The sequence below is a fragment of the Amblyomma maculatum genome, chromosome 3 (genome assembly GCF_055883805.1).
Source record: "Amblyomma maculatum isolate TAMU_Amacu chromosome 3, ASM5588380v1, whole genome shotgun sequence".
Classification (NCBI taxonomy): Eukaryota; Metazoa; Arthropoda; class Arachnida; order Ixodida; family Ixodidae; genus Amblyomma; species Amblyomma maculatum.
In genome coordinates, this window is record NC_139346.1 from 143,970,863 (window position 1) to 143,997,950 (window position 27,088).

The window sequence follows — 27,088 nt, forward strand, 5'->3', positions numbered from 1 at the left end:
CACCACTTCAAGTCGCCCTAGAGCATGCCATTCGTAAAGCGAAATTAGTTTTAAACATCAGGTGAAATGTTTTGAGACACACAATGTCCAAGTTCAAAAATGTCTAAGCAAACATTTACACATATCCGCTGCATAATTTCCAATTTTAACTGAATACATTATAGCGAAGTATTTACGGAATGATCAAGACAGGTTTATTTCGCATTCTTCAAGACAGCTCTTCAGAACCCATACCATAAATTAGCACTTGAGCTTTATGATCCGCAGTCGACCACATTCATCTCCCTAAACATTTAGAATAACTGTAGTTTCAGCTATCTTAAAACAAGAAGCACGTGGATAAAATTTATAGCGACGAGTTATGTTACAAATGTTAGCGACAATAACATTTTTTAGAAAAGTGCAGCGTGGTGTTTCACACGTATTCCAAGAAGAATTTGCCAGAACACTGACCTGTAATGTTAATTATGCCAGCATAAATGAGCAAGCGCTTTGGCGCCTGACTCTATCACTGAAAATATAACGAACGTTTCATAAAACGTGGCTTAATCATAGGAGCTCAAAATAGAAAAATTGAGAAAGAGACTCAGTCTGTGCGGATAATGAGACACAAAACTGTCTTGATTATGTTGGTAACAAAACCTCACAAATTATGTTTTTGATGGCAAAGTCCACTTGTTAGTGCTAGTGCTAAGTTTGAAACAGGGATATGACGAAGACATAGAGGTTAGAAGAGTGGAGAGTTGGGCTTGTTGGTTTATGATCATCGTGGGAAAAGCGCTAATACAGGAAGGAGCGCCTGTGTTGTGTTTTAGTTCCGTGCTTTGTTACCGCTGCTCCCACCATGAACATAAAGGATTTGATGCGGCGAAAAACTAATTACCAAAATGCAGTAACGAGAGGGTTTCCGGTACATTTTTTTCACGGAACCGTGATAAGAACAGCGTGATAAGAACTACGTGATAAGAACAGCGGGAAGCATGACACACAAGCGATTTCCGCCGACGTGCGGTTCAGCGACGACGTATAGAACTGCAAGCGATAATTTGCCGCATCATGTACAATATTTTGCAAGACCAATTTAAATCATCAACTGCGCGGTCACTACTTTTTGTGACCGATAGAAAAAAAAATTATAGGGTTTAACCTACGCTAAACTTAATTTGGTATGAGATAGCCCTTTTTAGAACAGCTCATAAAAGAAGATAATTCTTCGTGCTGCACTATCGATAAAATTAGGCGAACCATATGTTTAGCGTAGATCTCACAAATAGATGGATCCTCGTGCACCGATGTAACGGCATACTTTCTGCCCATCTCTTCTCCGTTAAGGGTAACCTCAGCGGAACGCACTTTCAAACGCTTCAGCAGTGCCGATGAATCCGGCCACAATACATTTCAGCACAAGAAAGCCAGTCGGTTTTCTCAACTGCCTAATCGCGAAAAGGAGCTCTAAATTTCATCACTGACAATACATCATCGTTTTCGGCACACCTTCTATGCAACCCAGATTTTTATCCAGAACTGGCTCAACTATAGTTCGATTATCATGATCAGCGCGCGCATCAAACGATGATTTTTGTCCTAACCTAGGTTAAATATAGGGGAAATCCAGGCACTGGACGATACTCGACTTTTGCTCTAAGTAGCGCTACCGCCCCAGTAAATACCAAGGCCTGATACGGTAAAGCAGGCTGTTCAACTTAGGCGCCGCATTTACTGCAACACGTCAGCGGGAGGCGCCCTGTCTGCAACGAGTTTCCTGTGGTACCTCAGTTGCATGAGCTCACTTCCAGTTTCATGCTTGAAAAAGCACTGCATTTAATCACACTGCACGGAATTAATGCTTTTCCTTCCCTGTAAATATTGATATAGTTTTGTCCTCTTTACAGCATCGATTTCCTAACTGGCGCCAACTGCAGAGCTGCAATATTTGAGAAGGCATTTAGAGCGCTTTAGTTATTTGGTTTTATAATTCGAAAAGCTTTATTGTGAATGTTATTCAATAAGGCTGGGAGCTCTTCCTGCAAAATATTTATTTTCATTTCGAACTCAATATCTTTAGAAAGTTTCGAAAGCGCTCGCTCAAACACCTGGTATATGTTTTAAAGTAGAGTTATGGGGGCTAACTTTCCTTGTTTTAAATTCTCAATTTAGCACCTAAGTAGCATCTGTGACCCATTCGTTAATGCGTCCGAACGGGGCAAGCAACATCCCTTTTACCTCGTTATTATGGTCAGATTAGCTATTAACCCATAACCACCATTGCTAATGATTATTTCTCTGTTATATCATTACTTGCAAACGTGTTGACTGTCGCGAATACGCCCTACAAATGCAGCCACTATCGTATCGTAAACTTCCAGCAGAAACCTTAGTTAAGTTATACATAGCTATATAGATACTCAACATTCTTAATCGCAATGCTTAGTTTACGTGAAATGCCAATTTTATAGGACTTATGCTCCTCCTTCAAGAGTATTAAGCGACAGTTTTAATGAATTCTCTCTGCGGTTCCTCTATCTTATCAAACTTCGCGTTTATACAATTTCTTACTCAGTGATAACAAATCCTGAATTGAGCACGTATTTTTTCACACATGCTCATTAGCATATTTTGTAAGTTAACATCTTTTTTGCAAGACCCCTGACATAGATATCGAGCCCAGCCAATCTTAAACCCGGCCGTGAAGCTCCATTGCTTGTACTATGCAAAGCGAGTCTGACTGGGTTCAAGGGACTCGGATTTTCTTCTCAACTCCCTCTCCCTACTAAAATCATCTTACCGAGCTCGCAGCTCCGAGCAACTCGGCCATCTTACTTGGTCTTATCACATCACATGACGCGTCAACCATTCAGTAGCCTGTTCTGCCACCTGCCAGATTCAAGCTCAGAATTTTCCATGCGCAATAACGACGCTTGGTTTTCTTGCCAATGAGACATGTAATGCTCCGCATTAAAACTTTAGGCACATTTTAGCGCGAAACAAATTCCGGCGACGAGGTTTTGTCATTGCGAGCAAAACATAAAGGTTGGAGGCCACACTCGGAAACCATTCTTGAAATCAGCTTCGAGGGCTATAATAACCGGTTTTTCTTATTGAACATCTTTATACTTTTTACAGAGGTGTTTAAAATAAGAGTAAATCAATTTTGAAGGATGGGGGAGGGGGGGAGGAGAGAGTTAAAAATATGTTGAAAGTACTAGTCACGCCAGCAAGGAAAGATTACAACTGCAAGGCTTGAATGGAGGAAAGCTTCGGTACTTTTGTAGCTGAATGTGTGACCTAAGCAATTAACATAGATAAATTTAATGTAATGCGTATTCAGAAAACAATTTGAATAACTGAACAAAATGCAAACAATCATTCATCTTGAACACAGTTTTCGAAAATAAGCCGTATATGCATTATTCTCGATAGATTTAAACTACCTTAGTTCATTGCAAAATTCCTTGTATGGGAAATCATTAGCCAAATTTTCATTATAAAATATCCGTTCCAAAAAAAAGTTTTCGCCGTCTGCATAAGAAAAGTGGAGAAAAATCTAGTTTAGAGAAAAACGTAAATATAGATTTCTAAATATGTTAAAGACGTGAAAAACAACATAACAGCTCTAAAATGCACTTGAATTATAGCTGGGGCCTCTAGAAATGCAATAGAGTCTACGTTTTTTGTGTCGCTGCCCTTTGTTCCTATCCCTTTTTTGCTGGGTCAGCCGATTTGCATAAAGCCTTCTGCTTTCGCTGGTGGTCTCTGGCAATGCAAACTCTTGTCGTGTAGTAAGTACCCTGGTTCAATACAGCCCTTGCTCAGTATATTCTAGGTGCTTCTACCATCGTTGTTGAAGTGTGGTACAGCATCACACAAGGCATGCAGAATGGTAGGAGAGCTTACATACACCTCCTTTAGAGCCAGCTGCCACATCAGCCCATTGAAACGCACATTTGCAGTTTGTGTTTTGCCAAGCAGACACTTTGATAGGCGCTCGTCTGGACACAGATCACTGTACGTAGCTTTCAGCCTGTTCAGCCCATAATTTGGAAGCCCTCCTTGTGCACGTACTTCCCTTGGCCAAGTGCTTCAACCCGGTTTGTACCCGCACCAGCTGTTTGGTCCAGGAGCGCATATGCCACGCCTTCGCTGCTGGTCAGTAGAGCTCCAATGAAAGAGGCTAGCCAGAGTGGCTTGTTCTGTCTCCAAAAGGTTTCTGACATTAGCTGTTGTAGCAATCCCATAGTCGTTTGGCAGGCGCTCAATAAGGGCATCTGTTAACTTTCCATTATCAGCAAGTCCACACTCTGCTTTGCGAGTTTTCTCAGGCGGAAGCCAACACGCTTTAAGACATGTCAAATGCATTCAAGCTCCTTGGCACTGTCATGCTGGTACATATCCCTTACAGTGGCACAGCTCTTGGCATCGCCATTACTGTAGTATTCCGGGTACTTCAAGCCTGTTGTTTCTTGCGACCTCTCAAATATCCTGTACAGGCCAACTGTCTGCATACTATCTGCACTATTTTTACGGTTTGCACGGCAGGAAATGCGACTTGCTTTCCACTTCTTGAATGAGGAATTTTGGGGCTTACTTGCTTTTTCTTTTGCAAGACTTACATATACTACAAAGAGTCTCGACATCAATAAGTTGTCCGGTGTCAACAGAGCTCACTGACATAAACCAGTTCAAAGAAGAATTTTCATGCTTCTGCCATATTCCATTACCCTAAACACCGCACCCATCGCTCCACACCGAACTCGAGCCTTTGCAGCAGCATTAGCCATCGTCTTCGCCGCTACTGTTCCAGCCACTGCTGAGAGCCGTGAAATTATCCTATCGTATGTGGAATATCGCAAAGGGAGATGCATGTTTATCACCCTCCAGAATGGTGACGCACATGCATGGCCTTTCCCTAACTGGCGCATTGCGTAAACCTGTCGAGCATTGTTCTCATTTGCACGCACCACCTTGTTTTATGTGTCAAATGAGTGCTCGAAGCCGCACTCCACACACACCACTGCACAGGTAGAGCGTAGCCCTTAGTGAGTACATTCTTCGATATTCAGTGCTGTATTCATGCATTCAGGGCATACCAGCAAGGAAAACACAGAAGTAAGGAATCAATATCGAAGATCCTGTTCCCTTGGAGTATAGAACCCGGCAGCAAGGCTTCATATGTTCTTGGCATGCTCCCAAACTTCGCACTCGCCGAAACACCCGCGTCTAGTGGCGAAGAACACGGTCGCTGCGTAGTGTGTCGATTCCCAGCAAACTTGTGTTTCTGCCTTTTCTTGCCTTTGAACTTCGCCATACTAGACTAAATGCTGTCTGGATTCCCTGAATGCTGCATCCCAGCAGCCGCTAATGTTGCAAAGCGCTGTTTTGCCACTTACACAGTGTCTAAACAGAGTGCAGACGAAAGTAAGCAACAAATGTTTTTCGACCGCCGTTCATCATATATATAAAATAATCGTTTGATAACTAAACTTAAATATACAAGTTGATGCTACGGATATCAAAAACTACAAGATATAGTGAATAATAATCACACATAAGAAACATTAGTAATTTCAGAATACCGGAGTAAGATTTCAAGAACTGGTTATAACTCCCAAACTAGTCATGATAGCACAATAATATTTTTGCAACGCGTACCTGAATGTTTGCAGGTATTTGAAACGTAAAAAGAACTAACGTTTTGAAAAAAAAATCTAATTTTCAAGTGTGGCCTCCCTGTATTCCACAGGCAGGTGGTGGTTAGCAGGTGCTGTAGCATGGGCAGTGATTGGTGGACTAGATGCGTTACGTCACGAAAACCCATTTCATCGAATTGTCAGCCGCTGCCATCAGAGATAGCTGGTGTAAGATGGGAACACAAAAGGGACACCAAACCCAGGACCTTCAAACCTCAAGGCCGGCTCGCTGGCACGACCTCGTTAAGGAGGGGCTTTGAGTGAATATCAGGTGATCTTTCACACAATGCGGTCCAAAGACTCACTCAAACAGAGCCTCCCGCGAACACCACACTCTGTTTCTGTCCCACGTTCTTGCGGCGAACAGCAGCACCATCGCACAACAAACCACCAGGCTTCCCCATTTGGCCAAAGTGGTCTTCGCTTGAATCCGACTGAAGCCTTGGGCCACGATCAGGCAGAATCCTATGCTGCAAAAAGTAAAAAAATACAATCTGCAAAACACAATTTACACCCGACTATTTCCCGTTCCTATCACTGAACACACACAAAATAATCTAACTGATGTCATTCACGTAATGGACTGCGGCCCTGTAATGAGGTTCAGATGCCATTTCCTACGAAGCATTCCTGGGTTTGAGTCTCGCTAGACTAAATTGTTTTTGTACGCAGAGATTTTTAAGAATGAGCTACTATGGTATGAATAACCTAGCAGAATTTCTAAGAAAACCATTTACTTTTTAAACTCTGCATTGCGGTTAGACCCGCACCTGGTACTTCTCATGCGCTTTGATTACTGCCTGCGATGAGTGATTTGAGCGTTGTGTTTGTGGTCCTCATGCATTACAAAAGCAGAAACAAATTTCGCAAAAACATATTGAGCCTAGGCAGAACCAAACACATGAATGTATCGTAGGAAATGCTAAACCTCGTAGCCAAAATGGCACCACATTACGTGAATGATATTTGCCAACCTATTCCATTGTGGTTATAGTGACAATTTAAAAACGTATGACAATTTAAAAAGAGTTGAGAACAAGACTGTAGTGGCAGTGGTGGCTCAACACTGGTTAATAGTGAAAACCGACGTTGTTTGCATAGAATATCGAAAAGTGTTTGGATTCTTTAGAAACAATAGCCAAATAGTCGTTATTGCTTATTAGCGAATTAAAGCCTTACTCTCCCAACACAGGCACCACGCCAACCAATCCTTCTAATATTTAAGCAAATATTGAGATTCTTACAACGTGCCTTAATATGCAGTGTGCGAGTTGGCCCTATCATCGGTAGCAGCGCAATTTAAATAAGTGTTCTCGTTACCACATTGCTATATTATGCGCGGTTCGCTGTATTATAGTGGCCGTAGATTTTTAAAAGGCTATGCACAGTGTTGCGTTTTCATAAACATCACTGTATATTTACCACAGTGATGAAAAAGAAGCTCTCTGTATTCGCATAGGTTTCGATAATTGGGAAGAGTGCAAATCGGGCCGCTAGAAAAAGCAAAGCGAATACAACAAAATAAGTGCTCTATTCATTTCACTACTTTTTATCGTAGTCCCAACCTCGCATTTCTATTTTCTTTTTTTTTTTCGAAAGGCAACTAAACCACAAGAAGTTTATACTTCTCAAATGTTTAGGACTGTTCCTCTTAAAAATCATGAAAATGGCCCGCACTTAGTAGATGCATGACGGCTACGCTACACTGCGAGGCTATTATAAGAATAATTTTTCAATCGCTTAGTGGTCTTTCATTCTATATCGATAAGTGCATGTAGTGAATAAAAAACATTAGCATTTAGGAAAATTGGCCATGCATCCTCGCAATTCTGGCCGCGCAAATCTAGCTTAGCAAAGTCTCAGCAATGTAGCGTTCCTTTTTACAGCATGAAATTGTTGATAATTATGCCTGGCTAACGGTAAAAACGAAACCAACGACATTCTGAAATTTCGGCGCCTTCCCATTCTTCACCTGGTACCACTCCTGTGTCACTTGCTTTTAGAGTAATTATTGCATGGGTTTCAGTGCTACATGAAATTACACTTTATTTGCTCAAAGTTTATTCTTTACATATGTATTTATTTCTTATAGTACACATATAGTAACATAATTTTTTGCCATCGCTGCTGTGTTGTCTCCAAAGTCCTCATGAAATTTTCACAATGATACTATGATTATGTCTTCTTTCTACGCACATGTGATTACTCCCTATGCATATTTCTGTTTTACTTCCCTTAGAATAATGTATTTTTTAGTGAGTACGTAGTTTTTCTGTATGATTGCGACACAATACTGGCAACAGATAGTAGTAAGAAAAATAAACGATGGATAAAGCTTCAAAACACTTTGTTTTTCATTTCTTTTCTGCATTCTCCTTATTTGCACTCTCTACGAATACCGAAATTTGAAATATTTTCTGGGCTTTTTTCTTTTTTTTTTTCCAGCTCTTCGGCAGTGGTGGCAGTAGGTGGTCAAGGAGGAAGATAAACGACTTACGTACAGTTTTCGAACATTTTATTGGCTAGTCATGTTTGCAAAAAAATGCAACTATAACAAGTAGACTACGGAGGTAAAAGCACAATTCCTAGAATCTAAACTCCTCTCGGAAACACTCAATTTAAGGCTGGCCTGTTTATTTTGCACGCGGTCATGATTGCTCCTGATAAATCTGGTCAAATCATGCTGTGCTGATAGCTTTCATCATGAAAAAAATTCTTAAATGACTCGAGGAATCCTATCCCTTAACATTATTTCCAGTAAATAACACCCGCTATCGTACCGGCTCTGTCTTCATCTTTTCATCCAATAACACCGTGAGTTTTGGCTTCTTAGTGATAGACTTGCTTATTTCCTGAGACCACTGTCATGTGCCATGCATATCAATAACTATATATTTCGCGTACAATTGCAGGTACTGAAACCGGGGCCGAGCATTTTCACTCCCTAGAGATAGGTGCATGCCATAATAAGGCATAATAGATACAAAATGTGTACCTAACCTGAAATAATGATTTTAATGTATTGTAGGGCCACTTAAAAATGTTTTCGAATATTTCCTTATTGACAGAGCCAGGAAAACCAAGAAACACTTCATACAGAGCGTCAGATTTGGCAACATAGTGAGTGAAACAAATTCCTGCATCCTTTCGTTACATAGAAGGGTAAGTACGCTAAGCTAAGGAATAATTGCCAGTAATAGCCACATGGTGCCAGCCGTAAAGCGACCAACGGCGAAAAATAATATTTTCGAAAGAGAATTGCAGTTAAAGAACACTTCGTTCGGCTGAGTCCTTACCACTTCTCAAAGACAAGCGTCCCATCAGCTAAATTTGTCAGGACTTCTAGCATTCCCATAGAGAAGGCGAATTTATGGAGAAATAAATAAAGCAAATATGATACAGTCTGTTCTTTTGTAATTCCTTGAAATGTGGTGTATTAGGAGGTTTACCTGAGAATGCTTTGTTTGTCACAGAAGGCGTTGCTTAGAAAACAACTCGGCGGATCCAGCTATAGTTTAGAGAAATTACACCCCCCGGAACACAATCTGCCAGCTACATTACTATCGCCCACAAAACGTCTTCACTTTAACCATAATTTATTGCGGATCAAATAATCAGACCGGGCTGTTTGGCTTTAAGTACGTTTTAACTGCTGTCCCTTATATGCAGAAAACGCTTCGTAGGAACTGGCGACATTGTTATTACACTCGAAGTAACTGCAGACGGCTTCAAATAAAACGTTTTCTCTTGGGTGTAAACTTTCTTTGTTTTAGAACTCGATATAAGCCGCCTGTGTTTCCCAAGATCAGAAACAGGAATTGTTAAATGTCACTGGCAGCATCCTAGCAAAATTATTTATTTTCAAGAACGTTATGCAGACCTATTGAGTTCCCGCTTCGGCACTGACCCAGACGCGCAACAGGGGTTAGAAAGTTTCACTATAGTACTCCTATAGCTCAAACACAATACCGTGCAATTGTGGCAACGGTGGCCGACAGATGTTAAAAGACAGGGTAGAGCAACTTCTCAATGGGATTGCTGAGGATGTGTACAACTTCCTTATTTGGCAAGACACCCTTGCCCCAGTAGCAGACGTCATCAAGCAGTGCCGTGCATTTGAGGCGCTAAAGGCACGTCGGAAAGCGCCCAAATTTGGCAACCATTCCTGTGTGACAACCGTTGCCAGTATCGACATTCCGGAGGCTGAAGACATCGCATCTATGGTGAGGATTGTACGCAACGTACAAGTATAGATTTATCTTACCAGCAGACATCGAGGTCCGTCTCGTCATGGGAACAGCGCGCGCTATGGACTGCACCAATAACAACGAACCATCTTACGACTACGGCATTAAGCAGACCCAGCAACCAACATCGCGCCCTTATTTCCAACAGCTTCTATTCCATCCGGAGGAATTGCCTCGTAGTGAGCCTCATCGCTTGTCTGCACCTAATCTCGGCCTCCAAGGGATCCTGCGGTCAGCTACCGGAGCCGTCAGCCACCGATATGTTAAGGCTGTGGGGGCCGCGGACACATCTCCCGTTTTTGCCCGCGTCGTCAAATTTCTCGACCCTCAGCACAACGAGCACCGCGCTTCAGTAATGATGCCCCGTGAGAGCAGCCATTCGCTAACTTCTATCGGCATTTTTCCCCTCGAGGGGAGTCATTCCGCGGCACACGGAATGACTCCCCTGTGTCAGATCGTATCATCATACCCCCGCCGCAGCATTCACCATCCTCCATTCACCACCTCCACGTCGCCGCTTCGTTTCTTCACCGCTGGAAAACCAGGTGGTGCAACCGATAGAAGTAAGGTCGCCGGACGGTCTGCGCTAAAGATCCAAGTGCCAGTGTGCGTAAACATGTTAAAATGGGTGCATTGGTTGACCGTGATGCCGCTGAGTCAGTTATGAGCCTTTCATTACGAACCGCCTTCGAGGAGAACGTTTTGTTTGTGTGGGACAAAAATAGTTCCTTTTGGGCCATTGAGGTGAAACTTGAGTTCTGGTTGGCCCGTGCTCGGCTTGAGTTGTGCCTGGTGATGAGTGCTACAGAACAGAATTAATGTTTAAGCTACAGCGCTAGAGAACAAAGACGAAACAAGAAGGAACACCACAACCTCTAGCTGTGTTGCTAGCAACATGTCCTCTGGCCCTGTTGCTTAAACATCAATGATCACCAATTAGATCAAACCTCCGTTCTTCTATAGAACATAATTAGTTGTATTGAGACATGTCACGCCTGACGTTACCTTGGGTGTTGACTTTTTGCGCGAGTGTGGTGCGACTCAAGACTTCACTGCCGATGAAATTTCTTTGAAGCCGCGGACATTATCCCAGCATTACTAGATAGCATGTTAGCATGTTCCAGGGTCGTGAACAAGTTCTCTCCCTGAAGGATGATGTGCTACTGCCTGCGATGAAGGCAACATTCGTGCCCGTAAAATTACGCGAACATTTCGTGGGTAAGCGCTCAATAGTCCTCAAGCCAGATGTCTCGAAAGGAGCGAAAAAAAATATTCTGTTGCCACACGCCTTCGTAGTTGTAAGGGATGGTCACACACGCATCTTGACTCTGAACGTGTCAGCAGAGCCTGTTCCTCTTCCTTATGGTTTAACACTAGCAAGATATGTGAACCATGTGACCCAAACCGTTGGAACTATTTCTGATTACAGAGGAGCTGTAAAAGGAAAGCTGGAATATTATGCTGAGCTTGAGCGCATGATCAACAAATCGCTTCCGTCCAGTAACCGCCGTACGATTCAAGACGTTTTGGAGATTCATGCCGAAGTGTTCTACTTTGCCTCTAACGGATCGGGTAGCCATTTACTAGCCTCTCGAATGCAGCATAGCATTACCACAGGAAACCCATCCCCTATTCGCCAAAAACCTTACAAAGTCTCCCCGGTGGAGCGCAAGATAATTCAAGAGCAAGTGGACGAAATACTGTAGAAAGGAGTCGTCCAAGAATCTTCCAGTTCATGGGTCGCACCTGTAATCCTAGTGCGAAAAAAAAACAATTCTTGGCGATTCTGCTTAGACTACCATCGTGTAAATGTGGTCACAAAAAAAAAGACGTATGTCTGTTGCCTCGTATTGATGACACAGTCGATTGTTTGCATTCAGCGTCATATTATGCCCACATTAATTTATGATGTGGCTACTGGAAAATTCCTCTGCGTCCATCCGATTGTGAGAAGACTGTTTTCGTAACACCCGATGATTCGGTGATTTGTACGAATTTAGCATGATGCCGTTAGGATTATGCAACGCTCTCGCGACGTTCGAGCAATTCATGCACACTATCCTTTAAGGTTTAAAATAGGAAATATGCATGTGTTACTTGTATGATGTCATCACATTGGGCAAGAGCTTCCATGAGCACAATGAGAGATTCCATACTATCCTTGAGTGCATGGGCAAACCTGGACTCATTTTGAAATCAAATAATTGCCACTTTGGACACCGACAAACTGTAGTTCTTGGCTTCCTCATCAACAAGGATGGTATCAGTCCAGATGCGCAGACGATCGCTTCAGTAAGAGATTTTGAAACTCTACGCACTCTGAAAAGCCTGCGCAGCTTCCTCAGACTCTCTTCTTTTTTTCGTCGCTTCACGCTGGCGTTGCGCGAATTGCCCATCCCCTCATTTCTCTCCTGCATAAGGATTCGCAATTTCTGTGGACCCCCGAGTGCGAATCCTCTTTCAATCTACTTAAGACTTCTCTAACTTCAGAGCCACTCCATTTAGCTGTGACAGATTCGCACTGACGCCAGTGGTGGCGGTCTTAGGGCAGTGCTTGTCCAGCTTCATGGTAGTGCTGAGTACGATGTTTCCTACGCCAACCGCACGTTAGCAAAATGTGACCGTTACTACGTAGTCACCGAATTGGAGTGCCTCGCTGTTGTGATCGCTGTGCACAAGTTCCAACCGTACCTTTACAGTCGCCACATCAATATCGAGACCAGCCATCAATTTATGCTGGCTAATCGGACTTCGCGATCCATCTGGTAGTTTGGCGGGCTGGGCGTTGCTCCTACAAGAATCTAACTTTGGTGTCGCGTAGAAAAGTGGGCGACATCATAGTGATGCAGACTGCTTGCCACGCCACCCATGGCCGGCTTCAGCAAACGATGAAGACGGTTTTTATGGGTGCTTAGCCTCGCTGGTGCCGACTTTTCTAGTACGGAGACCTGACCATCGCCACTGGAACGTAGTGCTATGTGTCGTGCCCATCTAACACAGCAAATTATGAGGTTACTGGCTATTCCCCCCTTCTATTTGTTATATGCCAGCCTATGCTATAGGCCTATAAGCCTAGGTAGGATCTACTATAAAAGCGTGGAAACCATCATTGCTTTTGTAACCAGCACGTTCCGACGCTATGCTGCACCTGAAGACGAAGGTCGTCGCTCTGTGGGTTCTGGCTTCGTCAAGCACTATGTGCGCGTTTCAAGAGGTCAGGACCAAGTCCAATGCTCCGAAGCTTGATCTCTCTTTGTAGCCAGAATACGTACTCTTGAATACGTATATTCAATGTTTAAGGGCTTGAAGCAGTAATTAATTGTCGAACGCTCAGCTAAACCCTGTGGCGTCACGGGTAATTCGTCAAAGTGGTTCGGCACTCGTAGTTACGAAGCATGCTTTACCCCGCTACTTTATTAGATACATTTTATTCCAGTGCTCATGAGGCTAGTACAGACACCGCTATGTCAACGACAGTCTTGCACAACTGATTCCGCTTGCTCTGCAACATTCGTTCCCATCTTAAAGTAAGAAGAATGTTGACGCAGCTGCTAAGCAGCTGCGCTCTGTGATGGGTACTGAGTTTTGGCTCTCTTTGTTAATGGGCAATTTGTGTTTCGTTAGGTAATAATTCAAGATCCTTTGTTTTATGCATATATTGTATTAATATTCGCCGGTTTATCTACGAGATGTCGTTTACGGGTTTAAAGCCAGAGTTAAGCTATTTGCCCTTTGTTCCCTTATTGCGGCATTGCACCAGTGCACGTTTTTGGCAGCTGAACGCCCCAGCCGTTTCCTTTGCGTCAGACTAACACAGAACATTCGGATGATGGCACAAATGTATAACATATGTATATATTTATACAATATTTACCCTGTACAATACTATTATCAGCAACTCTTGCTGAACCTTTTAAAGCACACTATTATCAAAACCCATAACGCGACATTTACACGCGCAAATAGATGTTTCTAAAGCCATTTTTACAATTTAGCGTCATGAACTGATCGCAGGATTACGCACGATTGTTTTGTAAAATATTCTGCAGACATCTTTACAAATAACGACACAATGAACATCCAGGCTAAATTTAAAGCTGTGTCTGCCGTGTCATTCGCATAACCAGGAGGAATGAGCAGAGAACAAACAAAGATTTACATTCTTTCGTATACCGAATAATGCATTGCCTGCAGATAAAATGACAAAAGAACGCACAAAAGGCAAACGCTGCAATAGTTTGCGCCCAAAGAAACACGGAATGGTTTCTTTTTCCCCGGCTTTGTTGACAGAAGCGCTTGAAGCCTACTGTTTGTTTCTCATTTTTCTATGCAAGCGGAACGATGTCTGAGTTCCGGGGGGAGGATATACAAGATCCGCGCTGCAAGATCTCGGGCTACTGTTAGTGTAAAAGCTGTAGTTCAAAACCAAAGAACAATTCCTGTGCTGTGGTCGTTCAAAAAAAAAAGCTTTCATTTCTCGTCAATTCTAAGAGTTAGGCGCGCATAAAATGTTATGTTTTATGAGTCTTGGAGAAAGCTTCACCTAGCCCTACTTCCCTATTTCTATATGGGAAGCATAAATACAAAATAAAATAATTACAAGCACAGTAATTGTGTGTAGACATATGGATGACGTGATTCGGTGGAAAAGAAACTCATCGCCTTGAAAGGAAGAATATTTATTTTAGAAATTAAGAACACACTTGGCAGATTGATGGCCAGGGGAGCTAGAAAAAATTATAGTGATTCAGGAAATGAAAGAATTGTCAAAACAAATTGAAAGGGTTTGACGCGGCTGAACGCTCTAACGAGCGCACGCTATCTGATGCCGATGGCAGCATGCTCTCTTTGGGTCTTGGCTCCTCGTAAGCGTTACAAGCACGGGCAGATCGGACTTCTCGCTATTCAGAAGTATCGACTGCAAGCCTTGCACGACTGTTGTCCCTATCGCAAGCAAGGTAGGCCTCGCACATCGCTGCATCAGCAGGATTGTCCTATTCAGGCTGACGTTTGCGACAGAGTGTATACATCGATGGCCTAAGCAACGCTACAGGCATTGCTAGACTGATGAAGCGAGCAGCAGTTAAGCAGCTTATATACCCTCTCTAAGCAGCTGCACTGCTTCGGCGAGAGCACCGGTTTAAACCAGCGGCGAAGCGGAAGAGGAACGATTGTCGCAGCTAGTGGCCACGTGACCGTAAAGATGACGTCACTCTCGGTTCGGCCGGGGTCGAGCCCAAGGAGCGAGCGCGCATCGCCGCTGTGGGGAGGCGCAGATGAAACGGCGCATGTGCAGTGCCTAGCTTGCGCAGATGAATGACATTGGAGAATGGTAGCATTAAAGTTTGCGCTCTAAACCGAATAAAACTGTCTTTTACGGTGCGATATTATTCTGCCGACATGAATGTCCTTAGGGTGCTTGCACGTAAGAAAACATTGTGTGTTACTATAACTTTCCAGATGCAGACCACCCTCCACAGTGCTTGAGATAACGAAAAAGGTGAATGAAATGTTGTCATCAGGTGACAATAGCTGGCGCGCGTTGGTGTGACGCTTCAAGCAAGCAGCACTAAAGAGGAGAGAATTTATACTCGACGAGAAGAAATCGCAACAAGAGATACAGCACGCAAGCAATCGAGGATAAGAAACAGCGGGGAGCATTATCGATCTGATAAAGGAGGGAGTCAGCAACGCTAGTTTTTCTCTTGGCGGTGGCGGCAGCTAAAAAACACGCACACTCCACTGCGCCGCTCGAAATCAATACGCGAGATGGAGAAACTCGACAGGACAGTGTAAGAACCGACAAGAGGCGCCAAGGTATGCACGGTAGGAAGAAATGAGCCCCCGCAACAAACACACTCTGAACACGGCCCTTTGTCGAGTTGGGCAGCTCCGAACAATAGTGCTTGGGTGACAGGGCTCGAGCGACAGCTAACAAGGCAAAAAAAAAAAAAAAAAGGTCACGCGAAGAGGAAAAAGGCTCCCTGGGAGAACGCAGTAAACCAGACGAGAGGTGCATATGAAAAGTCTCGGGGAGAGACGCACTATCGAAGTAAGAAAAATCTAGACGTTTTAGTAGCGCTCCAACGCAAAGAGTCGCGTCCTGGGGAAGGAATATTTGCATAAAAAGGAAACCAGCAGCAACGTGATCGCGAAAGCTCGCAACCAAGGTACAAGGATTCTGAGTTTGCGTGCGTGGCCAGAATGCCGAGGTTGCCACGAAGTTTACGGGTGAAAAAGGCAATGAGGAATAAAAAGAAAACGTCATTCATTTTGTGCCCGAGACACACAACTGCAATGAAGTGGAAGTGTCACCCGTTGTAAGGAAATAAAAAAGATACGAGGGATCGGAGACGGAAACAAGCACGCGACGTTGTCAACCACAGGCCTCGAGTTTTGTTGAAGGATGTAAGTTTAGTTTTTAATCTTTACGAAAAAAAAACTTTCACATAAGAGGACTGCGAATGCCTAACACGAAATTCAAAACCAACACAGTAATACGGAATCAAGAAAAATATCCTGCCTGTGAGCGAGAAGAAGACAATTGTGCAAAGACCAAAAACAGCGTCTCTGTCCTTTTCCTAGTCACCGCACAGCAGCCTGTAAGCGAAGCTTAAGCACAACAACGTGAAATTTGCCCCTGACAGAGTGTGGGTATCACCACAAAGAAAACAAAATGTCGATTCAGCTGAAATAATCAAGCTCCCTTCGCTTACGGTGTCGTATAAAGGGGCTTAGCATCAAACGATGTGACCTGAGCTGGAAAAAAAAAACAACGGAAACGGCGTGATTTCGGAGAGGGAGCTATGAAAGACGTACGCTGTTGTGGTAGCTCTCTGCGTTACTGAAGCTGAGGCGAAATTGAAGCAAGATTTGTCAGGCTTGCAGCTATTTCCTTGTACCTTCCTGAGCCCTTGCTCAAAAGTACCACACGAGGAATAACAGGACGACAAATGAGCGCAACAAAAAACATTAGAAAAAACGAAAGGCACGAATAAAAACAGTCGTTAGCTGATCTTGTCCTGTCGTTCTCATTTTGCATCCTGTGCTTTTTTTTACCAAAATTGGTTATTACCTTACGAGAACTTCAAGTTAAAATTTAGTGGTAGACTACCTGGTTTCTATGAAAAAACATAACCTGAACGCTCTTCAGAGTTTCAATAAGTTGGAAGTTAAAAGAAAGATATTCACAGGCACTGCTCAAAGAAACTTCGGTACGTCGATGAAGAGATTGAACGCGAGGGTACGAAGGCGGGTCTCATACGTTGTCAAGCAGTAATCATGGACACTTGAAGTTGCAGGTTATAATCGAGCAGTGGATAATCATTTCAGTTCCCTTTTCAGCGCTATAAATGTGCCCCCTCTTCAGATGGGCAATGATCGATATAATCATAAAGAGCCAAATATCGAGTTTTGTTCGCAACAAAACTGAGTTGCGGCCGTACGCACAATTTCTTTATTCTCTCAACATGGGATCTTGTGTGCGTTGCATATCAAACGGGCGTTTCCGCATTTGGTGCCCGTAGAAATGCGAGCATCGCGGCTCATATTCGATCTTACAACGTGAACTCAGCAGCCAAAAGACTCAGGCGTGCACTGAGTTATCGCTAAAGGTAACATTCTTCCCGAACGTGATAAACACGGTGATTCGACAAGGTGAACTACTAGATAACACAACAGAAAGGTACGTCTGGGCGCAGTGAAAGTAGCTGGGCGAGGTTTTAATATTGCATGGCATCCGCTCTCCCTGCAATGTCCACTTTTCACTAGTTTATCTCCACTCTATCAATCCCCACAAGGTGCGATATAACTTTAAATTGGTCGCTGTGATAGAGCACAAAGTGCGCTTCAAATCACTTGAGTACTGTTTGTTACGAGGAAGATTTGGTAGGTCACTTTCATGTGATATCTCGGGCGTGGTAATGGAAATCAATGCCGTGACCATTTGGTCAAGTTTAACAGTTTTCAGCCATGCCCTTGTTTACTGCAGAATCTTCCTCCCTCTCTACCAAACCTTTGAGGTGCTTTTTGGTCGATACTTTTCTCATCTGGGAAGTCATAATTTCGTTTTTAACGCAAAAGAAGATGCAGCAGCAGATTTCATCTGTGATGGTGCTTTCAGACATGAAGCGCGCACGGCATTTGGTAACAAAAAAAAAACCGCAATTAGTTCCCTCTTCTTTATCTATATTATGTCCTGTAGCTGCAAATAGTACTCCCATGTGTCGCCTCACCAGCCTAGTCAATAGCTGTCTGCGAAGAGCTCCAGGCAACTTCAGTGAGACGATACGTAGTACACCCAAATAAAAAAAGAAAGGAAACTGAAACATAGCTAGATTTTAGGTGGCCTTCATCGCTGGACGTTTTTAGACTTCTTTTCGTTGGTATTTTTATTATTTGTTATTTTATTTCATTGATCATTATCTTAAGGCTCGTAGCCATTTCATGAATAATAATAGAGTGGAACGTTGAGCTAGGTGGTCGAACATACTTGCAAAGAGGCAACAGAGCAGGCAAAAAACAGAACAACACTATACATGAGACGGGGGCAACACCAATGTGTAAGAAACTCCAATACTAGTTTCTTTCGAACTTTTAACCAGGTTTTGTTAACGTGTACCATAGTTTCACGCCACCGGTGTCCATGACAACATCTGCAGCGCACATTGTAAAGGAGGTTAAAATTACGGGTACAATTAAGCTCCGCAATAAGGCTATGACGCGATAGCGCCTCACGCACACTGACAGTATTTTCTGAGCTTGTCTCTTTATTATTTTTTTATAGTCTGCCGGGCGACGACGTCACTGTTAAGTTCGGACGCCGCTTCTTGAAATGCGATGCAGCACAGTGCCGTTCAACGAAACGCGCTATTTACGTTCGATGCAACGCCGGCGGACTCCACTATTAAGAGCATGGCTGGATAGTATTTCACGTACACGGACGATGTCTCTCCCTTAATTGTATACTTCAAATGTTTTATACACTGCTCAAGGCATCAGAAAACACTGGCGTTTCATTCTGAGTATTCTGACACTCTTTTATCCTCCCATTTGAATGTTTCATTTTTAATAATCCAATATTTGATGCATAAAACTCCTAATTTTCTTAATTAGCATCATCAAGCATTAGTTTCTTGATCATTACACCCTTTCATTCCGCTCTTTCAATTTATTTGTTTTTTGATCATCTCAAATATTAATTCATCAATTAACGCTCTAGATTTTTTTATTTACATCCTCGAACATTGGCCTTTAATATAAGCATTTTCAATCCTTTTTAAAACCATTTTCCCTTTTTTTTTTTCATTTCTGCGTGTCGTTTCTTCAAATATACAAATAATTCTAATGGTTCCATTAGCACGTCCTCGCATACCACGTACTAAAGTTTCATTAATCATCAGAACCACAATTCATGTAATTCGATTTTTTACACACCCACGAGTATTTCCGACACGCTGTGTCCAGAATTACAACTACCACTACTACAATTTCTATGACGACGCCGACGACTTTTCGACCGAACAAGTTGAATCGGCTGTCACCCAATTCTTGGCCGATCCCCCTCTGTGGGTATGTGCCATATGTTACTTGGACAGCAACAACAGCTGTCGCTTAAGAAAGTGAGCGCCAGCCGCACTTCTTTCTGTTACTGACCGGGGACCCTATTCTAGACAATTCAGAGTATTTGTTTTAATTGTGACGTACTCGTCAGGTGAGCAGTGGGTTACTGCCAATATAATGTAACCACACAATGTGGTTATGCATCGTGAAGAAAAATAAAAAATAAAATGGTGCTGTTGACCGCTACTATATAATAGCGCCAAGTATAAAAACGATGATGTTCTAGGAACTGTGGTGCATTCCGCGATGCGGAGTCCTGGGGTTGCAGTGAGGGTGAGTGAAATATGTTGCGGAGCTGTGGTTTCAGTGACTTTTTGCTTGCTATTCCCACCCCCCTCTTCCCCTCCCTTACCCATTCCTAACCCTCCCTTAAACCCATTCCCCTGGTCGCCAAGAATGCCGCCGCTGCTATAGGCCGGCAAACATCGCGTCCAGTATCCCCAGTATCCCCTCCCCCCCTCATCATAGTCAACACCACCATGACATACTTGCGGTAGGACATTCAGCAGCTACGCCCGGTGTGGCTGAACGAGTTTACGAGACGCAAGGAGCCTTACTTCTGAAGAGCAAGACCTGCAACAGAATATTCGCAGTGGCTTCGGGCAGATTGGGAGCGGAAAGTGACATTGCTCCTCATAAGGGCCGACGACCTCTCACGTTGAGCGACCTATCAGCGGCATTTGAATACACTAACTAAAACATTTAGGGACCTCGCCCTAAACAGAAGGAATCGACAGATTAGCGAAGTAGCTCCAGCACTGGCGAAGAGGCTCCCGGGCAACCGGAATGGCCCATGTCCGAGAACGAAGCTCGCATACTTAAAGCTTCGTTTAGTGTTAGCTGCTGGCTGCGCTGTCCGTCTTTTTCGAACAGCCGCCTTATGAGCAGCTATGGTCAGGTAAGCAATTCTGCTAAAGTTTATATAACATCTTGTGTCAGCTTGAGTTCTGTAGTGCGCGAAAACCAGCACAGAGAGAGAGGAATGATCTCTTTCTCTCTCTCTCACATACACAACCAAACACAACCGACTAAGTGGAAGGCATACGCTGGGTCTTACACGTGGTCCAACTTTCATGCACTAGCGGACGAAATTCTCCTGCGAAACGCGAAGGATGTCCGAGAAAGAGAGATGGAGAAATAGACGAACAGAATAGCAGGGCGGTTAACTTGGCGACGCCCAGTTGGCTACCGTGCACGTACACAGGGGGATAAAAGGATAAAAAGAAAATGAAGCGAAAGATGACTGAACAAATCACGGGTTCAAGGTGAGGCGACGCCACGCGTGCGTATTCCTTAGTATGGTAATGGTACAATGCAGAGCAATAAAGGGAGATTATTTTCTGGCTGCATTAAAAAAGAGCAATCAGCACAAAAAGTCAATTAGCAATATCATTTTAGAGCGTATTATAATAACATGTCCTAGAGTACTTATTTTTGTTTTTAAAAAAAAATAAGTAAATGCATACATGAATAAGTAAATGCATACATCAAAAAACCTTTGCATGACACATATCACAACGAGACAAGCAAACATAGCCCATACATTCCTTTAATAAATAAGGAGGTGTCAGTAATTTCTCTTCCGTCTTCCATCGTAGGAAGGCTCTCCATTTCATTAACACATTAGAACATTTCATTCACAAAGTGGCAGTGTTTAGGGCCGACGTTTTAAGCAGTCCTTGGTGATGACTCGCTACCTATCGTCGCGAAATTCCTTGCACAGCCGCCGCTCCATGAGACTCCTCAGGTTGTCCCACTGACGAACCGCCCAGACAGATAATACGAAAGCACCGCGGTGCTCTCTGAAATTTCCTCGTGTTGCGCAGATCCACCGCTTGAGTTAGCAGACCGCCTTTGCTGCACCTGGCAACAACCGATAGGATCGATTGTTGCTCTATGAGGGAAAAGCGTTTCCAACGGGAGGGCAACTAAGCCCTCGTGTGGACGTAAATTTGTGCATTCAATCATAATCCCCTAAAAGAATGCGTCGACTAAAATTACCTTTATGGTGTCCTTTCAGTGCTTTATGCGATTACAAGATCCCTCAGCTTAGTTCACCACCAGGAGTAATTGTCTACCAAACAGCGGTGAGCTAAAAGGCGCCTATACTCTAGGTCAAATTCACCACGTTTTTATGCGCATCGTCTCAATATATTTCCAAATAAGGCCCCAACTTCTGCCATTTCCGGCAACGGCAACACAGCCTTTACGTCATGTAACGTAATTTTAACTTCCCCGCATGATGTGCATGCATTAGGTATTTTCCGCTAGACAACTCAGCCAATCAGATTTCAGGAAGCGCCCCTTGACAGTAAGCATCGCATTTCACCCCATTCGTAATACAAGCCCAAGTGCTTTCTCCCTACCATCTATGCCTTCTTTTTCCTTTCACTAATACTTATATTTACCATCCAGGCAACAAACAAAGCTCTGCTAAATATCCGTTTGCAACGTCACGTCATTTTGACATCACCGCAAAAAGCCATTGCAACAGCTCGAGATTTCGCGCTACGAATTTGGAACACGTCTCTGTTCTGAGAACCAATAAAAAACCATTATGGCACCAAACAGTGGCCATGGATGTCGACAAAAGGGCCCCGGCTACGGGAAGGTCAATTGCTTGAACTCCCTTGACCCGTTGTTTGTCCTTTGCCTTTCTGCCTTAGCTGCTCCTTGAGTTTGTGACTCTGCAATGGCCGGTAAACAACCAATTCAGACGCAGCTGCTTACCTTTTCCTAGCTGTTGATTTACTTCCACAGTCACCGGCAGCGTCAACTTTGTTATCGCACGGAGATGTTGCGCGACCACAATCACAAAGCAAGTCTATAATTTAATTAAAATGCCAGTGACCCGGTATGGAGGGCTATGGAACGAAAAATGGTAGGGGTAACATTAAGAGATAGAAAGCGTGCAGAGTGGGTCAGAGAAATAACTCAAGTTACCGACATTCTAGTAGAAATTAAGAAGAAATGGACATGGGCAGGACATGTAGTGCGAAGAGAGGATAACCGATGGTCGCTTAGGGTAACAAACTGGATTCCAAGGGAAGGAAAGCGTAGCAGGGGGCGGCAGAAAGTTAGGTGGGCGGATGAGATTAAGAAGTTCGCAGGGGTCAAGTGGATGCAGCTAGCACAGAACCGGGTTAAGTGGAGAAATATGGGAGAGGCCTTCGCCCTGCAGTGGGTATAATCAGGCTGATGATGATGATGATGATGATGATCCTGTCTCTTTCAGCAAACCTCGTAGCGCCACAACGTTGCGGCGGCTGACTAGGAAGTGCATGTATAAAAAAAAATTACAAGATTTCAATGCTACTGAACCGAATGTGGAGCGAAAGCTTTGAGTGTGGGCGACCGTGGGTTGCGTCGAAAACAAACAGCGCTACGTTGAATGCATCACATTTTCTGGCGTTCTATGCAGAACCCACTTATTTCACGCCTATTAAACATGAATTTATCTGTATGGCATAGAGATAACGGGAATTCAAATTCCATTCTGATTCTAATGTCATTCTCCCAAATGAGAGGATTGGCCTGAGTTGGTGATATTGGTTGCTAGGCAACTGGATGCTTTTTCAGACACCGGCAAAATGCCAGCGAAATGCTCAAGGGTAGCGCAGTGAAGCTTTCGCTACAAAAGCCAGCGAGGTTGTTGAGATCTAATTTTCTTCCAGTACAAGCTAACGAGCACGTGAATCAATATATTACGTTGCAAGAATCAGCCATGCAATACATATGGTGATCCTAAACCCATCGCTAATGAATTTGCCGGCCAATTTATCTCGCATGCTTGGAGACAAAAAGAAAAAAAAAGAATCAAGATAGAATTTGAGACTCGTTAGCAACTGCCACGTACAGTGGGCGTAATTGTTGTCTTCGAAAGTTTTGTAAATAGTGAGGTCGAGGAGCCAGTAGGGCCCGCGATTCAAAAGCTTGGTTTTTCCCGAAAAATAAATTGACTCATCCCCAGCGACATTGTCATATAGCCCTTGCGGGTTTATATTTAAAAAGGGTCAGGGAGCATAACAGAGGCTGACTCGCGAAGCGAGACATGACATCGTGTCGCAGAATTTCTTAGTCAATCCAAGACACTTTACAACCTTCAAGAATTTGAATCCCCTAACCGCTACGTTAACATCCGGTAAATGTACCAAGATTATTCGCGCGCTCCTGGTTCTGAAAATACTTACTTATTGATTTCTGGTTATAGTTACAAACTAGTCTGAAAAAAAATGCTTCTCCGGATGGCAGCTTTCCTTAGTGAATTCTATCACAGTCGACTGGAAGCTTTTTCTCGATGCATGCAGGCCTCAAACGAAGTTGCAGTCACCGCGGGAAGCAAATGTTAGATCGTCAGCAACATTTCTGTGAGAACTCCACTGAAAAGACTATTTTCCTCGCGGGGCATCGCCGCCACCGGCGTTCTTCGTGTGTGGCGTAACGCCGTTATGAATTACTGTTAGCAGGCCCAGTTTTCGTCCTTCGTATTAGCAAAACACCAGAGCGATGCACAACACGTGCATGGCTAAGATTTGTCACTGCCGCTAGCAATCTCTTCCTTTCTGCCACAGTGTCTGTGTACGCTTCTATGCTGAATAAATACGTTTCAAATTAGGCTGTCCCTATTTTGTATTACTGCTGTAAGTGCATGTCAGGCTCCTGTCAGACACAGAATAAAATCAAAGTGATTTTGAGTAGGTGCGAAGTATAGTCTGCATTGTGATGTTTTAAAGCGACAGCATTCAATGCCTCTGCGAGAAACGCCGGCGACGATCCTCTTTCGTCCTGGCTAGCGAGTCGGCCAAAAAGGTTCTTAGCTCTCGCGTAATTACCGGGCGGCCGCATTACGCACATTGCAAGCCTCACACTAATTATACATCCCTGGATGCATCCATTTCCATCAGCGTTCGAGGCCAGCGCCAGGTCGGAAATATGTTCATCTTTATATATTGGCCACTAACCGACCTCTCTCTTTGCCCGACATTCGCATCGAAATTGTGCCGCAACCGTTTCTTGTGCGGCTTTCTGGCTAGTGTCATGCTCATTTCGCATTTCATGCAACACATCTTCTCGTCAATCTGGGTAAGGGATTCGAACCGACGACCTGATAACTGCACGTTTATGCTTTCAAATTAATGTTTTGGTGATCACTGCTCGTGGACACCTCGTGAAGCGTTGATTCTAGGTCGATACGTACACGCATCGAACATAATGTCAGCAATGAAAAAGAAAAAGGGTATCAGCCCCTTACCGCCCCTTATAGTCAACTCTCTTTGTGCTAAATTGTTCTCAAATGCAAGAAAAATATTTTACTCATTTACTGCGTGTGTATTGTCTTGAATCCATGAGCGCAGGAACTGAATCTTCGAGGTGAATCATTTCGTTATTTCAACTGCAAATGGCGGAGGAGGTAGAATTTTTTTTTTCTAGAAGAAATTCGATACGTAAAGAGGAAAGATTTTCTTCACTCTGACTGGAAGCTGCGTTTTGAAACCAATATTAGGGCATCATTGCTATTTACTTCGTCTCATTACAACATCATCTGCTCACTAATCCTACAGAGTACATTGGGATGAGGGTATTCACTCGTGTATCAGATATGATACACCATACAGTTAGGAGTAATTTCTTTCATTTTATGGTGTTTCATAATATCCTGAGCAGGAAATAAAGTCATGGCACTAGAATGCGTTTTACATTATTTGCGAGCTTAAATTACTTCCTCTTCCTTATTAGTTACTGATTGTAATCAAAGTAGAGGTATAACATTGTACGACGGACCCAAAAGTGGGCTCCTTCGCTCATTCAACATATTGTTGTAGCCGAAGTGAAATTGTACTAGTGACCACTATACAGTGCACTGACTGCCAATGAAAAAGACGACATTCCCTAGTTATTGGCAGGAAGGAAACAATCGCGACATTAAAACCCCCGCAGAGCAAAAAAAAGAGACGATCAAAAACAAAAGAAAGAAGAAGACGAATTATCTGGAAAAGCTTATTAGAATATCAAGCTTAGAGGAGCAAGAGGTGGAAGAAAATGAGCAACACAAATAAGTAAAAATAAGAGCACTCCTCAACGGAAACAGAAATAGGAACGTGCCACCATATGGCGCCACAGCGAAGTTTTGGAGGCTTTTAGCTAATAGCGGCAAGAATGCGCTGTCCGCCGCCATTCAGTGCTCGATCAGTATAGTTTGGCTTGGTCGAGCAATGATAGAATGTTTCAAGGCGCTCAAAGTCTCGCGTTGAGAAAGCGTTGCAGGAAATATCATAGTTGTAGATGGGCGTCATGTGTTATGCAGTCATGTCTTTAGATCGGGTCGGCCTGGATCTCTAAAAAAAATTTTTCGGCACGGAATTGCCGTTTAGTAATCCATGATGTGTTTCCGTTAAGTTAGAGCCGCTTATGAACAATTTTGCACTTTCATAAAAATACCCCTAATTGCAGGGTGTATCGTATATGATACACGACAACATTTCGCAGAATTGTCGCAATCTCATAGTTTTTATGAAACCAAAGGTTCATTTAGTCATTCTTGTCATGAATGAAGCACACTGTATTTTTGGGGGCAGAAAAAGAAAATTCATGCTATCTGTCCAATACGATTACAATCAAGAGGTCTGAAGTTGCAATATATTGACTAACTATAGGAGGTGTAAAATAGCAACGTAAATTCAAAGCGCATTTTTCTTTGCACCTCACACCCGTTTTTCTACTAAACGATGATGTGACGGGAGGTGTATCTGAATGAAAGAGAGCAGCATCCGACAATCTCACTGGAAAAAAACTCCGGAGATGCCCTCGGCTTAACACAGTTATAAGGCGCTGATATATCACACCGTGGAATGTGATGCGAGATTACTAACGGCGCGGACATCATACACTATAAATTCACGGCAGTTAATTAGTTTTACACTGCCAACCATGAAATCTCGAGTTCTAATCACAGTCACGGCGGCCAACCACGGGTGGATGCGGAATAGAAAAAGCCCTCGAAGGTTGTGGAAAATCAATGCATTTTAAACAACCTCACGTGCTAGAAGCTATTGGGGCAAACCCCTGCACTTCAGTCTATTTCACATCAGTTATAGTTGACCATCGTATATCTTACCTTGGACGAGATGACACCATAAAGCGATAGCATCAAGAATAAACAAACTCACTTTTCTCAATACCTTCTCATCGTTCATGCGTAAATGAGGAAAGCGACAGCTTGCGTGTGCTCGGGAACATCGCCCGATAGCAAACACGTGCGAACGCGACGCAGCCGGCTCTTTCTCTGTTGCGCTATACCTGTTCCTCTTGACTCATATCACTATCTGGGTGAAAAACGCAGAGCATCATCGATTTGACAGCATGCGAGAGCAGACGCCAAGGTACCGATAAGAGACGAATGCGGCGCCTTCCCCGGTAAACTACGTAGTGTCGGACGGAGAAGATTTGGAAAGTAAGTTTCAAAGTACACTTGCCTAGGCCTAAACTAAATATCGCTCGGCTTCCCTTCGTCAGCCGACGATAAGCCGCGCGTAC

General features: G+C 43.5%; 1 protein-coding gene and 1 pseudogene across 1 annotated transcript in view; both read right to left on the bottom strand.

Annotated features, from left to right (window-relative positions):
* LOC146196230 (protein O-mannosyl-transferase TMTC1-like) overlaps nucleotides 1-27,088 on the bottom strand; it is a 163,881-nt gene that overhangs the window by 16,195 nt on the left and 120,598 nt on the right. The window contains exon 9 of the mRNA XM_084596951.1: nucleotides 5,993-6,157. Within this exon, the coding sequence (XP_084453077.1) occupies nucleotides 5,993-6,157 (165 nt within the window). The remainder of the gene's footprint in view (nucleotides 1-5,992; nucleotides 6,158-27,088) is intronic.
* LOC146196231 (uncharacterized) lies at nucleotides 3,693-5,305 on the bottom strand (annotated as a pseudogene).